Source organism: Zalophus californianus, chromosome 9, assembly GCF_009762305.2.
Source record: "Zalophus californianus isolate mZalCal1 chromosome 9, mZalCal1.pri.v2, whole genome shotgun sequence".
Classification (NCBI taxonomy): Eukaryota; Metazoa; Chordata; class Mammalia; order Carnivora; family Otariidae; genus Zalophus; species Zalophus californianus.
Window position 1 is genome coordinate 126,647,977 of NC_045603.1, and position 24,990 is coordinate 126,672,966.

General features: G+C 37.0%; 1 protein-coding gene across 2 annotated transcripts in view; it reads right to left on the reverse strand.

Moving 5' to 3' along the window:
- Positions 1-4,398: 4,398 nt before the first annotated feature.
- Positions 4,399-24,990, reverse strand: part of HSPA14 (heat shock protein family A (Hsp70) member 14) — a 38,072-nt gene continuing 17,480 nt past the window's right edge. For both annotated transcript variants that reach the window (XM_027593374.2, XM_027593372.2), the window contains 4 exons: positions 9,361-9,573; positions 8,787-8,960; positions 6,730-6,800; positions 4,399-5,880 (listed from right to left, as the gene is read on the reverse strand). In XM_027593374.2, coding sequence (XP_027449175.1) covers positions 5,802-5,880; positions 6,730-6,800; positions 8,787-8,960; positions 9,361-9,573 — 537 coding nt within the window. In that variant the 3' untranslated portion in view covers positions 4,399-5,801. The remainder of the gene's footprint in view (positions 5,881-6,729; positions 6,801-8,786; positions 8,961-9,360; positions 9,574-24,990) is intronic.

A 24,990-nucleotide genomic window follows, 5' to 3' on the forward strand; every position in this document is an offset into this window, starting at 1 on the left:
TTATATATCATCTTTATGCTTAAGGTTCCCAACTTTTTGTCTCCAGCCTTGACCTCTTCCCTGATTTCCAGATTTGGATATCCATAGTGCCTAGCTGACATATCCTCTTAGGTGTGGCACAAACATCTCAAATTGAACACACTCATAAGAATGCCCTTGATTTTTGCCTCCAGACCCGATCCTCTCCACTGCAAGTGTCCCCAAACTTCCTCATCTCAATACACTGCCTCCACCATCTACTCAGGGTTCCAAGAAGGAAATCTAGGTGTCATCTTGATTTACCCTCTCCTCATTCCATAATTTCATTAGCAAGTTGTGTCAATGCTATGTCCAAAATATACCTTGATTCTGCCTCTTTTCTCCATTGCTGCTGCTATGCCCTTAGTAGAGGCCGCTATTTCTCACCTGCAGTCCTACAAAAGCCTACCTGGTTTCACTTCCCCTATCGCTTCCCCTCTAATCCATTTTCCATACAACTGAGTGACCTTAACACATAAAAGTGGGACATGTCCTTCTCCTGCTTTAAATACTTCCCAGAGTACCTAGAATAAAATCCAAACCTCCTGATACCTTGCTAGGCCTTAAGTGATTGTAACTGGCCACCCTGACCTTACTTTGGGCCACTCTCCTCTTTACTCATTGTTCTCTAGGATCTTTTCCACCCATTCAGAAATCTTTTATGGTGTATCTCATATGTGCCAGGCAATGTATGAGGTGCTAAAAGTAGACAGGAAAGAAAAAAGACCCCATCCGCATAGAACTTATATCCTAGTGGGAGAAGCAGATAATAAGCAAGTACATAAATATCTTAAGGCAACTGTAATTACTTCCTAGAGGAGAAGCTGCTCTCTCTTCACATGGCTACCTTCTTATTGCTTGGGTCTCCGCTTCTTCCACTTCCTCAGAGGCCTCTCCTGGTCACCCTATCTAAAGAAGTTACCTCCTGTCTTCCATTCTCTCTCTTTGGCACTAAATGCACTTTCCAACATTTATAGTTATCTTGTCTGTTTTTTTGGGTCTTGATCAGTTTCAGTAAAAATTTACAGAATGAATTAGACTCTTTTGTAAATCAACTGTTTCCGTTGTCTTTGTCTTCAACCCTATTAATTCCAGGGGACAGAGGAAACCTTGTCTCTTCAACAGGTACACTGTGTAACTATCTAAAGCAGCAACTCTCAAAGTATGGTATAGGGACCCGGAGACCCTTCAGGAGGCTCGTAAGTTCAAAACTTTACATAATATCAAGATGTTTTTCTGACTTCTTTACTCTCCTCTCACAAGTACAGAGTGAAGTTTTTCAGAGGATACACAACTTGGATATTGTAACAGATTGAATGAAGAAACAAAACAGAGCTGTCTTCTCAAGACAGACATTAAAGAGATTTGAAAAAACATAATACCACACTTACTACTAAATCTTTTGTTTTTGAAAAGTTATCTTTCATAAAAATGTTACTAAACATGTAATTTTTTTATTTAAAAAACGAGTGATTTTAAAAATCTCTTGGTTTTAGGTCTAACCCAGGGGAGGGTAACATTTTTCAAAACATTCAGGAGACAAGGGGGAAACATACTACTGTAATCCTCACCTGTAACTCAGGGAAGTTTGTTCTAGAAAGTTCCCTCCCATCTTCTCCATGGCCTGGCTTCTGAGGATGGTTCTGATCTTCCCTGAAAAACCAGATCCATGCCAGGCCCTTAGCCCCAAGTTATCCTTGGATCTGCCCAACATGCCCAGAAACAAGAGCTTAAGACTGATAGCGAAATTTCACATAGGAAAGAGGAAGGGAAAATACGAGTCAAAGGGACAACAAGTTACAAGAGGAAGGAGGATGGTTCAACAGATGAGGTGAAGGAGTGATAGGGAAACCGGAGGCAAAATATTTACTGCAACAGCTATGACTCCAGACCTGGCGAACCTGTGGGGAACCCAGATTCACCCCACACACATACCTGATATGCACCTTTGTATAGCCAACAACAGAAAGTGTCTGTGGCAGAAAAAAAGTGTTGGTTTTTAACTTCTATATGGAAAATAACTAACTATGTATGTATATATATAAAACCAATACAGGGGCACCTGGGTGGCTCAGTTAGTTAAGCATCTGCCTTCGGCTCAGGGGTCATCATCCCAGGGTCCTGGGATTGAGCCCCATGTTGGGCTTCCTGCTCAGTGGAGAGCCTGCTTCTCCCTCTCCCTCTGTCTCTCCCCACCCCCACTCATGTTTGCTCTGTCTCATTCTATCTCAAATAAATAAAATCTAAAAACCCCCCCCACAAAACCCAATATAAATAAAAGCTCTTTAGGTTCTCAATAATTTTTAAGAGTGTAAAAGAGTCCTGAGACTAAAATGTTTGAGGATCTTGGTAAATCCTGGCTATAAATGGAGAAGGAAATCAAAAGCCAGACGCATGTATCACTGGCCTCAAGAGAAACATACAGAAATGCCTCCACCCCCATTTTTTCCCATAAAGACCTCTGCAAATATGATTTCTGGAGACCCATGGAGTGTCTCCTGTTTCATTGTAATGTTCTTCAAAGGGCAGGGAATAGAATGGACAATGTGAATTTAAATGAAATAATGCAAATAAAGTGTTTAGAATAGTAAGCAATCAAGAGAAATTGTTTACAAAACAAGCATATGAGTATTAGTTCAAAATTCACAGTCAGTTCTTGGATAAATTATTTAACTTCTCTGAATCTATTTCTGTTTCTACATGTAGAACACAATAGAGGCTAGATTACTCTTTGCATATTGCAACTACTCAGGGAGTTATGGTGAGGTTACAATCTAAAATGAGATAAAGAATTAAAGCAAACAGTGGTATTGTTATAAATGTTACATGGTTACTCACTGTTACTTTAGAAATCCTGGCATTTTCCCACAGAATTTATTTTGTGCTGATACATTTTTTTATTTTATTTTTTGATACTTTTTTTTAATCTTTAAAAGCTCTTCCACATATAACAGCTTTGTGCTGACAAGTACGTTGTGTCCTCCCAAGACTTTCACAGTATTATATATAGGAATTTATTTCTATCTGTATATTTGGCTCTTTCCTTTGGACAGTATCAGACATATAGATAGGCAAAATTATAGTTTGACATAATCCCTTCCTTTACTGGTAAAAGTGCAAATGTTTTAGAGCGAGAGAGAGCACAAGCAGGGAGAGGGGCAGTGGGAGAGGGAGAAACAGGCTCCCTGCTCGCCTGACGTGGAGCTTGATCCCAGGACCCTGGGATCACGACCTGAGCCAACAGCAGATGCTTAACTGACTGGGCCACCCAGGTGCCCCTCATGTTTTTAAAATATTTGGACACTGCAAAGATAATTGGTAAGTGTATGAAAAGATCATCAAGATGTTCATCAAAAATATCTTAAGTTGTTACTCTAGGTGGTAGAATATAGGATGTTTTAGATTTTCTTCTTTTGCAATTTTGTTTTTTTTTTATTTTAAAAAGATTTGAGAGAGAGAGAAAGGAGGTGCATGTGCATGCTGAGCAGGGGAAGGGGCAGAGGGAGGAGGAGAAAGAGAATCTCAAGCAGACTCACCACTGAGCTCGGAGCCTAACATGGGGCTCAGTCTCACAGCCCTTGAGATCATGACCTGAGTCGAAATCAAGAGTTGGATGATTTAACCGACTGAGCCACCCAGGCACCCCTTTCTTTTGCAATTTTAATTTTATAATGAATGTGTATCATTTTCTAATTAGAAGAATGTTGAAGCTATTTTTACCTTGAAAAAGTAAAACACAAGCAAAGTTAATCGGCAAACCCTCCCCAAATTCAGAAGAAAAAAACTTGTCACATTAGGATGCAAGACAATTTGGAGAACATTTCATTAGGCAACAGAGCACCTTTGGTGACAATTTCAAATTTGATATGTTTGGGGGAAAAACATGCAAAGCTGACTAATAAAGCCAGAAGCAGTGGTATTCCTTTCCTTCTTTATTGTGTTTCTAAAGAAATCACAAAATATGCAAAAGATGTACTTACTGGCCATTGTTCTTTAGAATACAAAGACTTATTTTTTCTTCCATGCAATGCACTTATTCGATAGACACTGACTGAACACCTATGATCAGGTACTGTTCTGGGGCCTGGGACATAATGGTGACTAACAGCGTCTCTGCTCTCACAATACTTACTAATCTACTGGAAAAAGCAGTCAAGTAAGTAAATTATAACATAGACATGGAAGAAAAGAAAACTCTTGAATAAATCCTTCTGATATTTTATTCTACAGGTTTCATTAATCTACTTCAAGGGTTGACATTTTCTGTAAAGAGCCAGACAGTAAATATTTTAAAGTTTGTGGGCTACAGAATCTCTGTTCCAACTACTCACCGCCATTACAGTGTGAAAACAGCCACAAACAATACAGATACCAGTAAGCCTGGCTATATTCTAATTAAATTTTATTTACAAAAATAGGAATGGCATAGAACTGACACACTGGCTAGAGTTTCCCAGTGCCTGATCTAGTTTAAAGAGCTAATAGTAACTACGAAATAAAATCCTAAAGCACTTTCCAAAGCACAAATGAAAGCAGTTCAACTAGTTCAGATGCTACTTTCCTATTTTCTGAAAACATTTAATTTATATTTATTTATTTGATTTCAAAGTTTTTATAACTGGAAAAGAACCTAAAAAATAACTAAGTACTCAGCCTTAATCAAAAGGGTATGACTTTGAGTCCGCTTCTTTGTGGACTCAGAATCATATCTGAATTCTTTTTGATTCTGTCAGTCTGGTACAGAATAATCATGAAAAAATGTAAGTTTGGCTTCTGTATCTTTAGAAATAGACTATTACTGCCACCTAGCTCCATAAAAATAAACTATAATGAATAAAGCACATCCACAAAGCCTGAACAAGATAAAAACAGCACAAGTTTTAATTTTAACACTGGGTAAAGATATTTCCTCTTCTCCAGTTTTCTGGGAACCAAGGAGAGAAAATGAGAAAAATCCTCTCTTGATAATAGAACCTGATATGCACTGCTCACCATCCAGCTCTCTTTTCAATATACACAGATTAGTTGTCTTGTTTTAGCTAGTGAATAAGCTTTACATTAGTAATCCACTGAGTATCTCAATGCACTAGTGAGTGTTCTCTGATGAACAGAATGTGGCTAGCCCGCTCTTCAAAATAAAAAAGACCTTTTAATTTCAAAAGATAATATGTGTTTGTTGGAAAAAAAATCACACCAAACAAAATTGTAAAAAGGAAAAGTGAAAGTGCCACCCTATATTTCTGTCCACAAAAAGGCCACTGTTACAAGTTTGGTGGGCAGCCTTCTAGACTTTTGTTTTCTATGCTTGTCACACACATATCTATACACAATTGTTGAGTTTATGAATTTACTTTTTTCTTTTAAGCAAAAATGGTATCTTACTTTTCACATGGTTCTCCAATTTTCTTCATTTAATATCAAAAACTTGTAAATTGTTCCGAGTTTATATTTAATAAGAATTAAGACTTGTTCAAATTTGAAGTTATAGAACAAAAATTTTTTAAAAACACAAATTTCCAGTAAAATTTCCTTCAATGCACTCAATTTAATTCTAAATAGCTTCATGATAGAAGTTCCTTATATTTCCCACTTTAATAAAGGACCTTATATTTCCCATCCTAAATGGAAAACAAAAAAAGGTTGCAACACTTACCAATATTTTGTATTTTAATAGAAACATATACGATTCATTCAAAAAGTATTTTAATATAAACATCACTTGTAAACAAAACCAAGTAATATTGATAGTCTAGTTCCAAAAAATTCCTGGTTTCTCTAGAACACTAAGATGCCACTTCAATAGTAATTGCTTCACATTTTCCAGTCTCTTGATCTGTGCACGTCACATGTAAAGATCCATCCCTAAACAAACAAACAATAACATTTCATAAGCTCATTTCATAAAAGCAGAAAGTTCTTAAGAAATTATTTGAGGACTTTGAGTAACAAGATAATTTTAATTTTTGAAAGGAGAGTATTAAGATAAAGGAGAAACACAATTTCAGTGTCTAAACTTGTGTCATATGCTATAATTAGGTAGCTATTCTTAAAAATTTCCTAGACCACTGACACAAAAGTTGTATTCCTTGAAAACCAGGATGATCAAGATCTCAAGTTTAAGACCTTATGCACACTGAAGATGCATCATGCCATCTTCAAGCTTAGGCCAAGGCAAACCTACTCTAATGAATTTGACATTCTTGCTAAGTATGGTTATGGAATGAATTGTCCCTAAAGTTAATTTGGAAATGATTTACTTGCAAGACATAGTCTTATAGATGGCCAGTTATTAGTGGAGTGGTGATAGCTGGATTTAATTAGTAATCTATTTCCTAAAGATTTTCTGTAGCAATACTGAAATAAACTTATCCTTTCATAGGACAAATAATATCAGTTATGTAAACCTCAGAAGATTTTATTTAAGATTGATAAAAATTATATCTCAAACTTCATGGACCAGTTTTTTAGGCTGACCACACCAAAATAATTAGAGTTCATAAAAATTCAGAATGCAAATGATTTGAGATACACTTTCTTTGCAAAATACAGCAATTTTGTAGGGCAAAAAATGTAACTCATTGATAAAATCTTTGCAAGCTTTAATACACGATTTTACTAGAATGGCAATGTCTGAAGAAATCAATAAACTGACAAAAAAGGTCAAGCTTCACAGTGAATTTTCTGAACATCAGAAGTAGTTTAATTTTGTACCTTTTCATAGTAAGAACAGCTAATATATCACGTAATCCATTTTCTTTTTTATCTAGATCCTGGAGTACAACCTGTTTATGCAAAAATAATATAAAGATGATTCAGTATTTTGATATATTAATAAACTGATGCAACAGTTATTCCAATGCACCAAATCTTACTTATTACTGAAACAAATCTTTTAAAATAGGGCAGTTTTCAGAGACTAGGATTAAGCTTTCTTAATGGAAATGTCTCCTCTAGAAGGGGAGCATATAACTAAGAGATTTGTTTCTCTTAAACATATTGTAGATTATGAAGTATACTTTGTCTCAGAAAATAAAGACTGCTTTTCTTTTTGGTAATTAAGCCATTACCAGTAACATGTAAATTTCATTTTGGCATATACTTCTATATATACTTTTAAAAACTCTTAATATTTTAAATACACTTGGAAAACCAATTTAAAGAAACACATGATGACAAATTCTTTTGTACAACTAAGATTACATTCTTACATACGTAAGAGATACCAATGAGGGGTGCCTGGGTGGCTCAGTCGTTAAGCGTCTGCCTTCAGCGCAGGTCATGATCCCAGGGTCCTGGGAAGTGACTTTTCAGATTTTGCCAATATCAAGTCCCAGGATCCTGGGAAGTGACTTTTCAGATTTTGCCAATATCAAGTCTTATGATCTTAGGCAAGCACTAAGTACGTTGGTTTACACATTTGTAAAACACAGAGATTAGAACAGATGGGATCTCTAAAAGAGTATTTTCCAAATTCAGTATAGGTGACTAACTCTTCTCCTTCTGGCATCGTGACAGTAGCTGCAGAGTTTTGGAGTAGTGTATGAAGAGAAAAGGTGACAAATGTACAAGAGAAAGAAGCTAAGGGAATACTAAGGCAGCCAAGTGAGTTTAGGAATAGAGTACACGAAAAAGTGCTTATATAGTAATCCACAACAGAAACATGTGGAGGAGCTTTTGAAAACTTTACTATTTGAAGGAGCCCTATTCCCCTAGATTCTAAGATGTTTGAGGTGGAGCCCAGATAGGTTTTATATGTGTGTTTTCATTATTCTTTTGTTGAATTAGAAAACAGATATAAAGCTGAAGATACTATGCATTCCCTTTGGTGACCTACATTTGTTTTATTTTCACTATAAAAGTATTTCATGCTCATGTCCTGTGCTCTTTGTTAGAAATTCAGTACAAAGTGTTAAAAAGTAAAAACAAAACAAAACAACAAAAAAAACCCCCAAAAAACCCTCTTGGTACCTTCAAATCAACCCAATGTTAAGTTTTCTAAATATAGTGCTAATACCTATAAATATTTTCTGTATCCATGCATGGATATTTATATACACACAGCTACCCAAACACTACCTCCCTCACACACACCCATGCTCTTCAAACTTTTTATTTAAACACAAATGACATCATACTGTAAATATGGCTCTGTAGTCCCTGTATATGTGTTTTAATGTAATTATATTTCTTGGGCATGTTTCTAAGCAAATAAAGTGGCTCCACCTCATTCCTTTTAAAGGATGCAGAGGACTCTATAGTATGAAATAGAAATGTGGTATTTTGAAAAAGTAAAGGTATCCTGTATGAGAGGTGGCAAGGGCCCAGGAATAAAACCAACTGAAGATAAATCTTAGCTCAAGGAAAATAAGGTATTTACTACCATGAGCCTGTTTCTCAATTATCTATGAAATGAACATAATACTGTCTATCTCATGGCATTTTGAGATATTTGTAAGTTGCTTGGTATAGCACCTGGCATACAACAAACCAAAAAATGTCATTTTCCCCGCCACTTACATTTTACCAAGGAGGATAGAGAGCACAAAGAGAAAAAATACATATTGTATTTTGTTTTTATTTTCCTGTAACGCTTTCAAATTAAAATTGCTTATTTCTTTTCTCTTTTAAAAGTAGTAATCCATTCATAAAAATGTGTTAGATAGATGTCTTATATACATTTATATTAATTGACATTAAACTGAGTCTAATGAAGAAGGAAAAGCTTCAGTTTCACATGACTAGTTCATTGCCCAAATTTATGTATTCACCTGTGCAAACTTGTCTTCTTCTTTTGCAGAGTTTTTCCCCTCAGACTCATAGAGTTCAAGGCATACTGAAGATATACTTGCGGGGGCTTGTAATGTGTGTTGTCTTCGAGCTGGCAAAGGAGTCCCTGATGGGAACAGTACTGTGAAACTGTTGGCTCCTGATTCATCGACTCCCTAATAAGCAGAAAAATAATATGCATATCCTTTGATATCTATCATTACAAAGTCACTCCTATAATAAATATACTTAATCCTTGTTGATAATCTAAAAACTACAGATAGGCAAAGAGAAGAAAACAGAAGTGATCCTTAATCCCAACCTACTTCATTTAAAAATAAATTGAAACATGTATCTATCTCTTTGAAGCTTATGATTAAAATTATAAGAAATTAACATGTTAGATAAATACTAGCTGAAAGAAAATGAGAAACTCATTAAATGTAAAATTATAAATCTAAATTTAAAATTTTTATCAATATACAAAGTTTCACTATAAAACCATGGTATGTATAAGAACTTAGGGCAATAAGCTTATGCTACTTTTATGGAAAAGTAAAGAAAAGCTAAGCCTACCTTAACTAAAATATCTTTGGCTGAACACTCTATCTTAAGGGAGTCTTCCACTAAAAGGTTTTCTTTCCCAATAAGAATCCCTGCTTCTATAGCTGCACCAATAGGGATGACCTCATCAGGAGGGATAGAATTCAGAAGCTCAACAGTTGGGAAAAGATCTTTAATTAGTTGCTGTAGCCTTGGGATTCGAGAAGACCCTCCACAAAGGACGACCTAGGAAATAAAAATATATATTTAACACATTTTAAGTAACATATTCTTTACTCATAAAAACAAAATTTAAAATGAAGAGATCTCACCACACAGTACAAAATACAATATAGCCACAATGTGGCTTGTGATTAATACTGGGCATAGGAGGCTTAACCATAAATAGGCATTTGAATAGGAAATAATACATTAATACTTTATCCTATTCCAACACTTGTAAAAGAAATGATTACATAAATCGTACAGCATTTTTGTGACAAAATGAATAAAAGCAATCTATGTGAAAACTATGCCACAGATTTTTGTCTTTACCATGGAAGAACACTGAATTTTCAGAAAAAGATGTTTTGCAAAACTACATTTTAAGCTCTTGGTCCATCTGATTAAATATGCTGTCTCTGAAGAATTTCATATAAAATTGTTCCTTTATGAGCTTGTCTGCACAAGTGCCCCAGCATTTATGGCTGCCACCTGAGGGAATGGGGCTCTAAATCACCTAGCTCTGATGATCAAAGGGATTGGCATTCATGAGTCCCATAGGACTATCAGAAACAAAGAGGCAGTTTTTAAATGGTTAAGGAGCATCCCCTGCCCAGTGGCTATACACCTGGTCTCAGCATAGAGGGAGCCAGGCAAAGATGCCCATTTCCCAGTTTATCCCTGGAAGAGGTTTGACTGCATACTTTCCCAGCTGCTGCTTGAGAGTCTGGCTTCCAATCAGCTTGTATCTAGGTGCTGACTGCAATCCTCCTCTTTGAGACACTGATGGTCTTGGCACACTCTCAACTACTGAGAGCCACTAAGAACAAAGATGTCAGCTTAGGCATAAAGGTTTGAGAGGCAACCAGGAGCTTGAGACTGGGGTGATTGCAAAGTTACTTTCTTATGTAAGACCAGTGTGTCAAGACTGGAAGATGTGGCAGTTATATGTAACGCACAGAAATCAACATGGAGAGTCAGTCTCTCTCTCTATATATATATATTTGTTTGGAATATATATATTTTTGTTTGGATTCCAAACAAAATAACAAAATAAATCCTCAAAAACCGATCTTAATGAGACAAAGATAAGTGATTTTCCCAATACAGTTTAAAGTAACAGTAATAAAGCTGCTTGCTGAAGTCAGGAGAGTAATGTGTGAATAAAGTGAGAATTTCAACAAAGAGATAGAAAATATAAAAAACTACCAAACAGAAATCACAGAACTGAAGAATGTAATAACTGAACTGAAAAATCCAGCAGAGAGGTTAAACAGCACATTAGATGAAGCAAAAGAAAGGATTCGTGAACTGAGAGACAGGACAGAGGAATTCATCTAAACAGAGGAGCAAAAAGAAGAAAGAATGAAAAAGAATTAAGATAGCTTAAGGGACTTATGGGACAACAGTAAGTATACTAATATACATATTATAGAGGTCCTAGCAGGAGAAGAGAAAGAAAAAAAGGGGCAGAAAGTATATTAAAAGAAATAATGCCTGAAAACTTACCTAACCTGGGGAAAGAAACGGATATCCAGATCTAGTAAGCCCCCAAATTACCAAGTAAGATGAATAAAGAGACCCACACTGAGACACATTATAATTAAAGAGTCAATGGGGCACATGGGTGGTTCAGTCGGTTAAGCGTCCCTCTTGATTTCAGCTCAGGTCATGATCTCAGGGTCATGAGACTGAGCCCTGCATCAGGCTCATCGCTGGGCGTGGAGTCTGCTTAAGATTTTCTCTCTCCCTTTCCCTCTGACCACCCTCCTGCCCTCCCCCCAAAAAAGTGTCAAAAGTTAAAGACAGAGAGAATCTTAAAGGCAGCAAGAGAAAAGCAACCTGTTACATACAAGGGACCCTCTCATAAGATGATGAGCAGATATTTCAACAGCAATCTTGCAAACCAGATGTGAGATATCCTAAGTGCTGAAAGAAAAAACCTGTCAGCCAAGAATACTGTCCTGAAAAACTGATGGAGAGAGAATGTGTTTTACAGACAAATGAAAGCTGATGGGGTTTACCAGACTAGCCTTATAAACAATGTTCAAGGGAGTTCTTCAAGTTGAAACAAAAGGATGCTAATTAATAACCTGAAAACATGAAACTATAAAACACACTGGTAAAGGTAAATATATACAGCTGACCCTTGAATAATTCAAAGGTCAGGAACACTGATTCCCTGCATAGTTGAAAATCCATGTATAACTTCTGACTACGCCAAAACTTAACTACTAATAACTTACTGTTGACCAGTTATTGTGTTACCAATAACACAATCAATAAACACATTTTACATGTTATATGTGTTATATACTGTATTCTTACAATAAAGTAAGCTTGAGAAAAAAATGTTATTAAGAAAATCATGAAGAGGTGCCTGGATGGCCCAGTCGTTAAGCATTTGCCTTCGGCTCAGGTCATGATCCTGGGGTCCTGGGATCGAGCCCTGCATCAGGCTCCCTGCTCAGCGGGAAGCCTGCTTCTCCCTCTCCCACTCCCCCTGCTTGTGTTCCCTCTCTCGCTGTGTCTCTCTCTGTCAAATAAATAAATAAAATCTTAAAAAAAAAAAGGAAAATAATGAAGAACAGAAAACACATTTACAGCACTTTATTGTATTTATTGATAAAAAATCCATTTATGAGCAGATCTGCTCAATTCAACCTGTGTTGTTCATAGGTCAACTGTAGTTAAATTCAGAATACTCTAATATTGTAATGGTGGGGGGTGAATCACTTATAACTTTAGTATAAAGGTTAAAAGAAAAAAATATTAAAAATAACTAACTACAATAATTAATGAATGAAAACGGAATACAAAAAGATGTAAATTGTGACATCAAAAACAAAGTGTGGAGAGGAGGAGTGTAAAAATGTAGAGCTTCTGTATGTGTTCAAAGTTAAGCTGTTATCAGTCTCAAATAGGCTATTATAACTATAAGATGTTTTATATAAGCTTCATGTAACCATAAAGCAAAAACCAAGAGTAGATACAACAAAAGATAAAGATATCAAAGCACATTACTATACAAAAAAACCATCAAAGCACAAAGGAAGAAGGAAGAAAGAAACACATGAACTACAAAACAAAATTAGCAAAATTTGCAAATTAGCAAAATAAAAATAGCACAGTTGACACACACACACACAAAAACCACTGGGGGGGGGAGAGGAAAGGAAGAAGGGAGAAAGGAGGTGGAGAAGTAGACGGGGTAGGGGTTCCCCATTACAGCAGCAGGAGCCAGTAAACCGGGACGCTCACATCTCTCCCCTGCGGGCAGAAGTGGCCCCTTCCTCCCAGGGTCACTGCCCTGTCCCACCCTTGGCTCCCCCAAGCCTCTTGGGAGGTGGACAGTGAGAGTAAGTTCATACTTATCAAAAATTACTTTAAATTATTTTCTGTACACTAACAACAAATTAGAAAGAGAAATTAAGAAGACAATCTATTCACAATAGCAATAAAAAGAATAAAATACTTAGGAATAAATTTAACCAAGGAGGTGAACAATGTATACACTGAAAACTATAAACATATTGATGAAAGAAATTGAAGAAGACATGAATAAGTTGAAAGATATTCCATGTTCATGGACTGGAAGAATTAATATTGTTAAAATGCTACCCAAAGTGATCTACACATTCAATGCAATCCTATCAAAATTCCAATGGCATTTTCCATAGAAATAGAAAAGACAACACTAAAATCCATATGGAACCACAGAAGACCCAAAATAGCCAAAGCAATCCTGAGAAAGAAGAAAGTTGGAGCATCACACTTCCTGATTTCAGAATATATTACAAAGCTAGAGTAATCAGAACAGAATGGTATTGACATAGAAGCAGACACACAGATCAACAGAACAGAGAGGCCAGAAAAAAGCCCACACATAAATGGTCAATTAATTTTCAACAAAGGAACCAAGAATATACAACAGGGAAAGGACAGTCTCCTTAGTAAGTGGTGTGGGGAAAAGTGGATATTCACAGGCAAAAGAATAAAACTGTACCATTATGTTATACCATATACAAAAATCAACTCAAATTGAAGACTTGAATTAAGACCTGAAACTGTAAAACTCGAAGAAAACATAGGATTGCAAGCTCCTTGACATTGGTCTTAGTTGTGATTTTTTGGATTTGACACCTGAAGCAAAGACAATAAAACCAAAAATAAATAACATCAAACTAAAAAGCTACTGAATAACAAAGGAAACCATCAACAAAATGAAAAGGCAACCTGTAAAAAGGGACAAAATATTTGCAAACCACATATCTGAAAAGGGGTTAATATGCAAAATATACAAGGAAGCCATAAACTCAAAAGCAAAAAACCAAACAACGTAATTAAAAAATGGATGAAGGACTTAAACATTTTTTCTGAAGAAGATATAAAGGTGGCTAACAGACACATGAAAAGATGCTCAACATCACTAATCATAAGGCAAATGCAAATCAAAACCACAATGAGATATCGCCTCACACTCGTTAAGGTGGCTCTCATCAAAAACACAAGAGATAACACGTATTGACAAAAATACAGACATAAGGGAATGTATACTGCTGGGAATGTAAAATGATAGAGCCACTGTGGAAAACAGTATGGAAATTTCTCAAGAAATTAAAAACAGAATTGCCATATGATCCAGCAATCCCACTTCTGAGTATATATTCAAAGGAAATGAAGTCACTATCTCAAAGAGATATGTGTGTACTCTCATGCTCATTACGGCATTATTCACAATACCCAACACATGGAAATATCCTGTGTCTGTGAATAAAGATGTGGCATATATATAAACACAATGCAGTATTATTCAGTCTTAAAAAAGAAGGAAATCCTGTCATTTGCAACAACATGAATGAATCTGGAAGGCATTACGCGAGGTGAAATAAGCTAGACAGAGAAAGACAAATACTGCATGGTGTCACTTATATGTGGAATCTAAAAAAAGAAAAAATGTCAAACTCAAAAACAGAAAGTAGAAAAGTGGAGCTAAGCAGTGGGGAAAATAGGGAGAGGTTGGTAAAAGGGTACAAAATTTCAGCTGTTAAGTGAATAAGGTCTGAGGATCTAATGTATAACATGGTGACTATAGTTGATAATATTGTACTACGTAATTGAGATTTGCTTAGAAAGCGAACTTAAGTGTTTTCACCTCTGATCCAAAAAGGTAAAAATATGGGATGACAGATATGTTAATTAACTCTATGGTGGGAATCCTATCACAATGTATACATATATCAAATCTTACCTGTACACTCTAAATATCTTACAATTGTATTTGTCAATTACAACTGAATAAAGCTGAATAAAACTGCTCCTTTATAAAGACCTTATTTTCCTAATTCATGCATTTAACACTTACATCTCCATAGGTACAGAGAATACTAAATAAATAGTTAGCCCAAGAAGGGAAATCATCAGTAATTACTTCTTATTTCACAGTCTCTTTATGGATGTTCTCAAAGCTCAGTATGTTAGAGAAAAGGATCAACTAATGAAAACTAGGCCTCTTTGACATTAGGTGTGAAATGAGGAGTAATACCATACCGATCTTCAGGTGAGAGCATGAGGAACATCAGCTGAGTGAAACAAAGAAAAAAAGAAAAGCAGGTTTGCCCTGGCAAAGTTCCCTAAGACTACTCCCTAAAAGGTCTGTTTTGGAGGTAAGTAAAAATAAAAGTCTTCTCTAAAATTTTATGATCCCATGTAAATATGAGAATAAAAAAGTAGAATACGCCCTTTCAAATTTCTCATATTCAACATCAAAAAGCTTTATTAAGAAACAATTAACTGATGCTATGCAAAAACAAACAAAACAAAAAAAAAACTAGAAAATCTTGGCTTTTGGAATTTTCATTTAAAAAAGTAAAAAAAAAACTAACAATGTGTTACCATTAATGCTGACAGTAACCACCAAGTTTTAATTTAAATAAACTCTTTAAATGATCTAGTCTGTAGTATGAGATTTCTTTTGTGATTTAAATTTTAATAGAATATACATATTTTGAATATAAATAACTTCTTATAAAGGCTTTTCAAATATAACTTTCACAGTAATTTCATAAAACTGCTGTTAAAAAAAATCAAATCACCTTAACTCCTTGGGTATTAAAAACATGAATCTAAACAACAAAAAGGAAAAACAATTACAGATTATTTTAAAATTAAAGAAAATAATAAAATCTATCAAAGCTTATGGAATAAAACCAAAGCTATTAAGAAGTGAAACTGTAGTTAATTTTTTTACTAGGGCAAAAAATAAATGAAAAAATAAATTGGCATTCAATGTAAGAATTTAGAAAAATAATGAAAGTGTCCTGGAAAGACTGGAAGAAATCAGGAGAAAATCAGAAATAAACCAATTAGAGATGGAAAAAAACATGACTTAAAAAAAAAATTTAAGTTTTTTGGGGAGTAGTAGTGGCAGGAGTTGGAGCAAAAAACCAAACACACACACAAAAAACTGTCAAACCTAGGAAAGGAAAAGGAAATTCAAAAAGCAAAAAATAAAAAAGAGAAATTGTCCAGATTTCAAAAATTTCTCTATACTTTTAAATTTTAATATCAAAAGAGACACAAAAATTAAAAATTATAAGATTATGCAAAGTCAACTGTTAAGAATTTGAGAAATCATCATGAAATAGGTCTACAAAATACTTAAATTCAAGATTGAAGCAGTAAAGAGAAATCATGAAAGTTTCTTTAGAACTTCTGAGGAACAGAGAATACCCACAGAATACTTAAGAAGATGAAAAGATATTAAATTCATCTTGTAAGCATCTGAACCCAGGTACAAAACCACAAAAACAACACCAATAAAACAAAACCCTCTGGAACAAAGGTTGCAAAGAGGCAACTTGCAAATTTTATCATGCAAAATGTTTTTTTTCCATGCAAAATGTTTTGTCTCCTTACACAGAAATCTTACAAGTTCTGAATTAGTTACTAACATTTTAACAGTAAATTTAAAAAAGAAAAAAATCAAAACACTATGTAAAAATATCTCTAGAAGGGCTCACAGAAAATCAGTAATATTAGTTACCTCCAGGGAGGGAAAAGGACTGGGTGGTGGGGGGTAAGCTTTTGCATTTTGAATTATGCAAATATAAAACCAATTCAAAATAAACAGCAAAAATTTTTATTCCAAGTCCCTATTTGAGAGTCTCTTAAAAAGTCAAAGGCTTCAGTAGCACTAGCCTGCATCCCTGAAAGGCAGTTTAGGTGGGCAGCTGCTACCCCTCTTGGACTAGGGCAGCTCCCGTCTATATGTGGCAGGCCCACCACCACCTCCCGTGCCCCTCACACCAGCCAGTGGTGACTTGCCATTTATAGTCACATATTTACTCTGGCTTTTCTTACAGCAGAGATTTTAATGTGAAACTTTTCAAACTCTCTAACCCCATCTCTCAATCTAGTAGGAAAATGAGAGAAAGACCAAAAGGATTATGTGTTTCAGGGAAAATGGGGAATCTATTTCCTTTTCGAAGAATGGCACGGTACACTCAACCTGCTGTCTTACGTGCCTGCCTGGTAGCCTAACTGTGGTGTGGTACTTAAAATATTCATATAGTTTATGTGTAGAAAGAAATGGACTTTTTTTCATATCATCTGTGGGAAAAATCTCAGCAGTGATGCATCAGGTATGATGGATCAAATGTTGTCTTTCTGACTGACATTATATTCTGCATAAATACTACCAATAGTCTGTCCCCGTAAAAGATTTGACTTGCTCACTTCTAGAGAAATGAAATGAATACTTTGAAAACTCACTGGACAAGGGATCTGGCACATTTTCTTATGTTGAACTTAATTTACAGATATGTAAATCATATCTAAAATCATATTCCCACATTATGTGGTTAAAGATTCATTTTAGAATTCTACATGTATCTTTGGAGTAGTTATGTTGAATATATATTTAAAAACCACTGTACAAAGGTTCTGTCCTTGTTTAGAGAAACCTATTTTTTTTAAGGTCTTATTTACCTGAGGAGAGCATGCGCATGAGCACAAATTGGGGGAGGGGCAGAGGGAGGGGCAGAGGGACAGGGAGAGGGACAAGCAGATCCCTGCTGAGATCATGTCCTGAGCTGAAATCAGATGCTTAACCAACCAAGCCATTCAGGCACCCCTAGAGAAACCTATTTTGTGAGTAGATATTTTTCATGACGAAGATGAAAAAAATGAAATATTACTTCTAGTTAAAGGGTTTTAAATAATTTTTTAAAAAAGATTTTATTTGAGAGAGACAGCAAGCGAGCATGAGCAGAGGAGGGGCAGAGGGAGAGGCAGACTGCCTGCTGAGTGGGAAGCCCAACACAGGGCTTGATCCCAGGACCCTGGGATCATGACCTGAGCCAAAGGCAGACACTTAACTGACTAAGCCACCCAGGCGCCCCTCTAAAGGTTTTAAGGCTGAATTCTATACTAAACAACTCAAAATATAAGATCTGACACTCACATTGTGGAACAGAAGAAAAGGGGTTTCAGGTTCCAAATCTGGAGAAATTCATTGTGAAAGAAACATTAATTATTAAATATTTCTATTTGTCAATTTGCTATTTTTTTCAAGCTGGAATTTAAAATGTAACCTCCACTATCAGATATTTGTATTTTTATACTGGGTTCAGATTGATATTTTGTTTTTTAGATTTTATTTATTTATTTGACAGAGAGAGACACAGCGAGAGAGGGAACACAAGCAGGAGGAGTGGGAGAGGGAGAAGCAGGCTTCCCGCCGAGCAGGGAGCCCAATGCGGGGCTCGATCCCAGGACCCTGGGATCATGACCTGAGCTGAAGGTAGACGCTTAACGACTGAGCCACCCAGGCGCCCCAGATTGATATTTTTTGACAGCTGTGTTTTCCTATACCTGACAACTTCACTCACGTTCACTCCTGGCCCCTATAACTAACTGCTAGAGTGTGTAACCTCTCCCACACGGTGCCTCAGGCTATGAGGAAAAGGAAGGTAATATTAACCTCTTTCTGAGGAACACTGTGTATGATTATATTATATTGGAATAAGGTAAGTACTGGAAGTTTTGGTTTAGAAGATATTCTGAGTAAATGAATCAGATATATCATGCTATTTTGTCATCCTAAGTTCAAGCATTTGAGTCAAAAAGGAATAATGCTCTTATTTCTTTGAGCATGTCTCAGTTTTTTTTTTAAAGAGAGAGAAAGAGCAGTAGCCTCTGCTTATAAAGTTACAACCTTGGACAAGGTAGACCATTAAGGAAGGAGGAGGTCATGCTCCTAGACTGAAAAAGAAGGGAGGTAGGAGCAGGAAAGATGAGAAAAGGACCAAGCTGTGCCTCCAGCTTATAATACGCTTCTTATTTGAACTATGCTTCTTATTTGAACAATGCTTGAGACTCACCCATATGCTTCTTACTGTCCCTCAATAGAAGCCTTGGGGCCCTACTGATAAGCAATGGTTCAGGAGATGCCACAGACAACTTATCACACAGGAATGAGAGAATGAGTTGGAAGGCCAGTAGCTAAGACACTTCTTTTCTTTCTTTCTTTCTTTTTTTTTTTTAAGATTTTATTTATTTGAGACAGAGAGAGAGAGAACACGAGCGGGGGAGAGGGGCAGTGGGAGAGGAAGAGCGAGAAGCAGACTACCCACTGAGCAGGGAGCCCGAAATGGGGCTTGATCCCAGGACCCTGAGATCATGACCTGAGCCAAAGGCAGATGTTTAACCGACCAAGCCACCTAGATGCCCCACTAGGGCACTTCTTAGACCAACGAAACCAAAAAGCAGAACCATTCACTTTTAAAGCATCTGATATCAAAAGGGGTTACTTTGTTCAGACAATATGGTTAAGGTAGGAGAAGCCTGAAATACACCATCTACTCCTTCCTGCTAACCCATGTAAATAAGGTGAAAATAATAAATAATCACAGAAAATTAATATATTAAAAGAATAATTCTTCATAACCAAATGAGGTCTAGCTCAGGAATACTGTTCCACATTAGGAAATTATCAATAATTTATCACACAACTTTAAGACAAATATAAAGGAAACCATAAGCCTGCCTTGCAGGTGTCCAGAAAATACATTTGTAAAGATTCACCACCTATTTCACGTTAACACAGGAAATGTGAGGAAAAGAGAATGCTCAATATGAGAAAGAGAATCTATTTCTTTTTTTTTTTTTTTAAGATTTTATTTGTCAGAGAGAGAGTGAGCAAGCACAAGCAGGGGGAGCAGGCAGAGGGAGAAGCAGGCTCCCCGCTGAGCAGGGAGCCCGATGTGGGACTTGATCCCAGGATCCTAGGATCATGACCTGAGTCGAAGCCAGATGCTTAGCTGACTGAGCCACCCAGGTGCCCAAACTATTTCAACCCAATTACCAGTAATCACATTTTTTGGTAAAAGACTAATAACATATTCCTCTAAAAAAGAGAACAGAAGAAGGAAGTTCTGACCAAGGCAACCAAATATATATAAAAAAGTGAGGGATACATATTTGAGACCACTCATGTATAACCCTCACGGCCCACCCCAACTACCACCCCATTCTCCTGCTGCCCTTATAGCAAAGCTTCTCGAGACAGTTTTTGTACTCATTGTGTTCACGATCCTACCTTCTATTTTGTATTAAATTCACTCCAGTAGCGCGTTCTCTCCGTAACTCCACTAACACCGCTACGGTCAGGCACCTGCACCTTGCCAAGCCCAGCAGTCAGTCCTCGGGCCTCACCTGCTGGTGATCACAGGGCAGGTCATCTTGCCCTCCCTAAGGCAAACAGTTTTACTTGTCTCCTGGTTCTCATGTTTCCTCACTGGCTAGTCGCAAATCCCCTTTCGGCTTGTAAATGCGCAGAGGCCCTGCACCCTGTCCTGAGGTCTATTCTCTGTTGTGGCTCTCTTTCATGCAGGCATGGCTCTAAGCGACACACAGGCACTGACAAATGTAGACCTCCAGCTCGGAACTCCCTCCTACAATCACACTGTACTCCCGCCCCTGCAGCCAGAGGCATCCACGCTGTGCTCTGATCCGGTCCCCAGCTCCCTTACCACTCTCTCCCTGGTCCACTCCGTCCCACCCACTACCCTCCCTGCTGCCCCTCAAACACAGCAAGCTTCTCTCACGTCGCTGTTCCCTCTGCCTGGAAAACTGGCAGATGGCACACGGCCGGTTCCTCTACTTCTTTCAGGTCTATCAAAAGCCACCTCCTTACATGGGTCTCTTATCAGAAAAATCACCCTCTGTCACTAGCTATGACCTTATCCTGCTTTAGTTTTCTTCATAACAGTTATCATAACTGGGCCTTATTTTCTTTATATGTTCCTTTATACATTACCTGAATATTCCTACTGGAATGCAAGTGCTAGGAAAGCCAAGGCTTCGTTACATTCAGTGTTGTATCCCAAATGCCTAGAACCTGCTTGCACAGGAATAGGCATGCTCAATAATTAGTTGTGGATTAATTAGTAAATTAATTCAAATGCATTCCTAGGAAATTCAGAAGACTCCATGAAAACTTATTAATACCAAGAATTCCTGAAATGGCAAAAATATAGGGGTGCCTGGGTGGCTCAGTCTGCCTTAACCCAGGGTCCAAGGGTCCTGGGATCGAGCCCTTCATTGGGCTCCCTGGTTGGCGTGGAGTCAGCTTCTCCCTCTCTCTGCCCCTCACCCTGCTCGTGCTCCCTCTCTCAGATAAATAAAATCTTTAAAAAAATGGCAAAATATAAGATAAATAAGCAAAATTCTGTAAGTATTCCATTTATTGGTGAGAACAAATTAGAAAATAAAAGTATAAATGACATCTCATTCACAATAGCCATAAATCTGACAGTACATATAGCAATAATTTAATGTAAATACTAAGAAAACACGTAACTGAAAGTATTAAAGAAGATCTGAACAGAGATTATCAACCTTATGGTCAGGAAAACAAAATACTGTAAAGTTACTACACCATCCCAAATTATTTTACAGTCTTAATGCAACTAACAAAATTACAATGGGATTTTATGTAAGAAGTTGAAGAATTATAAAGCTCTCTGGAAAAAGAAGTATGAATAAAGAAAATTTTTTAAAATTGCTATGTTAATAATGAAGGTTTACACCTACTCAGAAAGTAAATTGTTTTCTGGTGAGCAATATGGCAATAAATATTAAAGTTTTGAAATCTGGGATTTACTCCTAAATTTTATTCTAAGGAAATTAAGGATGTTCACAAAGCCACAAAGACTGATTTTTTTTTTTTTAAGATTTTATTTATTTATTTGACAGAGAGAGAGAGATAGCGAGAGCAGGAACACAAGCAGGGGGAGTGGGAGAGGGAGAAGCAGGCTTCCTGCTGAGCGGGGAGCCCGATGCGGGGCTCGATCCCAGGACCCTGGGATCATGCCCTGAGCTGAAGGCAGACGCTTAATGACTGAGCCACCCAGGTGCCCCAAGACTGCTTTTTATAAAACCAAAATAACCTATACAACTAAAATAATTGGTTTTATTAATTATGGTATGTCAATACAATCAAATACCATGCAGCTATTAAAACTGCAGCTGTAGAGTCTCGGAGCTTGGTTAAAACGGAGGTATTAATCACATCAACCTATCTATGTGCTCTTCCATAATAAGCCCACTAAACCGACAGTAAAGAAATTTAAGATATAAGTGCATGAGGGCAAAATAAATGGGAATGAGATCTTGAGTTTGAGATTTCAACAAATTCTGGAAAAGAGAGGTATCTGTCTTAAGGCAGATGAAGTTTGAGATAACCAAAGAGAAAGCAAGGTGGTCTGACGTACACAGAATCCCAGGGTGGCTCAGGCCTTAGAAGCACCAAGCACCACAGGAAGGGAGGCTGAAGCAGAGACGTGAAAGCAGGGTGACTGGTAGAGAGGATATACAGAGTGAATGGACTCCCCAGAGCCCTCCCCTCACCCAGACAGGGGGCCAGCAGCACCTTCTCCCACACTCAGGGATGGAGGTTTGGACCAGTTATGGGATGTGGGTACAATGCTACAGCACGGGGCAGGAGTGGGCATGGTGCTGAAAGCAGGTGGAATAAGGGAAAGTGCACACAAGAACAGGAACCCTGATGCTCCTGCTCGAAGAAGGCCAGAAACCAGACATGTCCTTCTCAAGCAAGAGATCAGAGGATTTCTTCTGGAAAAAAACAAACAAACGAAAAAAACCCCAAAAAACACGAAATCCAGACACTAAGGAGAGAAAGGCAGTGGGCATAGCCATGGTGAAGAGTGAGCAGAGGCAGACTGCCCGAGCTCCAGTCCCAGCTCCACCACTTATGCGCTTCACCTCTTTGGAAGCCTCTTAGTTTCCCCACCTGAAAATGGAGATCATGGTGCCTACCTCATGGTGCTTTGTGGGGATTAAATATTTTAAAGCAAGTAAAAGTCCAATTATTCCCTCCTCCTTCCCTATAAGAGGATGACACACCCCCACCCATGGCCACTGCCCTGTCTTTGCCTCTCTGCAGGTGGAGGAGACTTCCCTGCCCCACTGTCAGGTTGGTCTAGTTTTGGCCAACTGCATGTGAATAACGCTAAAGCACACCATATCGAAGCAGAAGCTTTTTAAAGCCATGCATGTTCTTGCAAGCTCTCTCCTTCTTTCCCCTCTGCCATGAGAAATGCATGTCCCAGAGAGCTGCTCCTTTAGGCTGGGTCCTAGAATGGGAAGCACGGAGAAGAGAGCCAGAGCGATTGACCTGCAGCCACCTTCAGCTGCCCACATGAAGAGAGAGAAAAAACTGTTTACTGTACAAAACCACTGAAATTTGGGGCTCGTTTGTTACTGTAAGAAGATCAACAAACTACAAAGACAACTCTGTTTTTAAATTCTCAAAAGTGTATACTTTAGAAATATCTGGGGAGTGAATCTTTAATGACATTCTTAATCCTAAGTATATTCGACTTGAATTCAAACAATTGAGAATTGTACCATTTGTGATAACTAAATATCAGGGTTCTATGAACAGTTAATGAAGGAAGAGAACTTATATTAATTGATCACTTACTATTAATATGCTACACGATATTTCACTTAATCCTTGTAACAACCCTGTAGAATAAGTTATAACACTCACTTAAAAGGTAAGTATTTTCACCCCCCTAATAAGAAGAGATAGTTATACGTAAACAATGAATCATGGAACACTACATCAAAAACTAATGATGTAATGTATAGTGATTAACATAACATAATAAAATTAAAAAAAAAAACTAATGACGTAATGTATGCTGACTAATGTAACATAATAAATAAAATTTAAAAAAAAAGAGAGGAGCTAGAGAAGGCTCAGGAAATTAAGTGATTTGGAATTAAGTCTACTCTCGAACTATGAGCACCGTGCGCCTTCCAGTTCAGGTGAGTCTGTCTCCAAACCCATTCACTTCCCATCACAGCCTCGCTACCATTATACTATGTCTTATTCTCCACAATCCAACCCCCAGCCCTCAAGCACAATGCCTGGCATGTTATAAGTGTTCAAAAAAAAAAAAAAACTTCTCGAACTAAACTGCAAAGAAAACCACCCAAAAAACAAAAATACCTCAATTTCCACTCTACAGTGTACACCAAAATAGTTAAAATATAAAAATTTTCAAACTATAGACAATTTAAAAGAAAACGATTAACTATGTCATACATGTGAACAGAGATGGAATTTATACTTAGAAGCAGCTGAAGAAATCAGTGACAGACCAACAGATATAAACAAATAAATGAAATTTCTGTATGTCAAGTACCATCCTTCCCTCAGAGGACCAAAATTAAACAGTAAACTACACGCCCCAGAAGAAGATTGCAGTAAATCACAACTAATGTACTGATTATGTAAAGCATTTGTACAAAAAAATTTTTTTAAAATAGGAAGATTTGAATCATTAAATAGGCAAAGAATATGAAATAAGTAGGAAACAAGGAAATACAAAACTGAATAAACATTTAAGAGATAATCCTTTAAGTATAATACATAAAAATATCAATTTTTCAACAATTCAATGGAAAATTTATCTTTGAATAAGACTCTGAGTCAGGAAGGTAAAATACATATCTTTAGGTATTGCTGATATGAGTATTAGTTAGTGCAACTCTTTTAGAAAGTAACTGAAGGGGACGCCTGGGTGGTTCAGTCATTAAGTATCTGCCTTCGGTTTCAGGTCATGATCCCAGGGTCCTGGGATCGAGCCCCGCGTTGGGCTCCCTGCTCAGTGGAAGCCTGCTTCTCCCTTTCCCACTCCCCCTGCTTGTGTTATCAATTAGCTTTTGCTTACATCTTAAAAAATATACTGGAAAAGAACTATTCTTTTTTGCTAGGAAACTGATAAATATGTATCATTGGAACCAGTAATAAAAATTCAATTTTCCTTATTCATCAACACAAGCTCAGAAAATATTTAAATTAATAAAAATATTATTTCAGTACCAAGGGGCTATTTCCTAAATTCC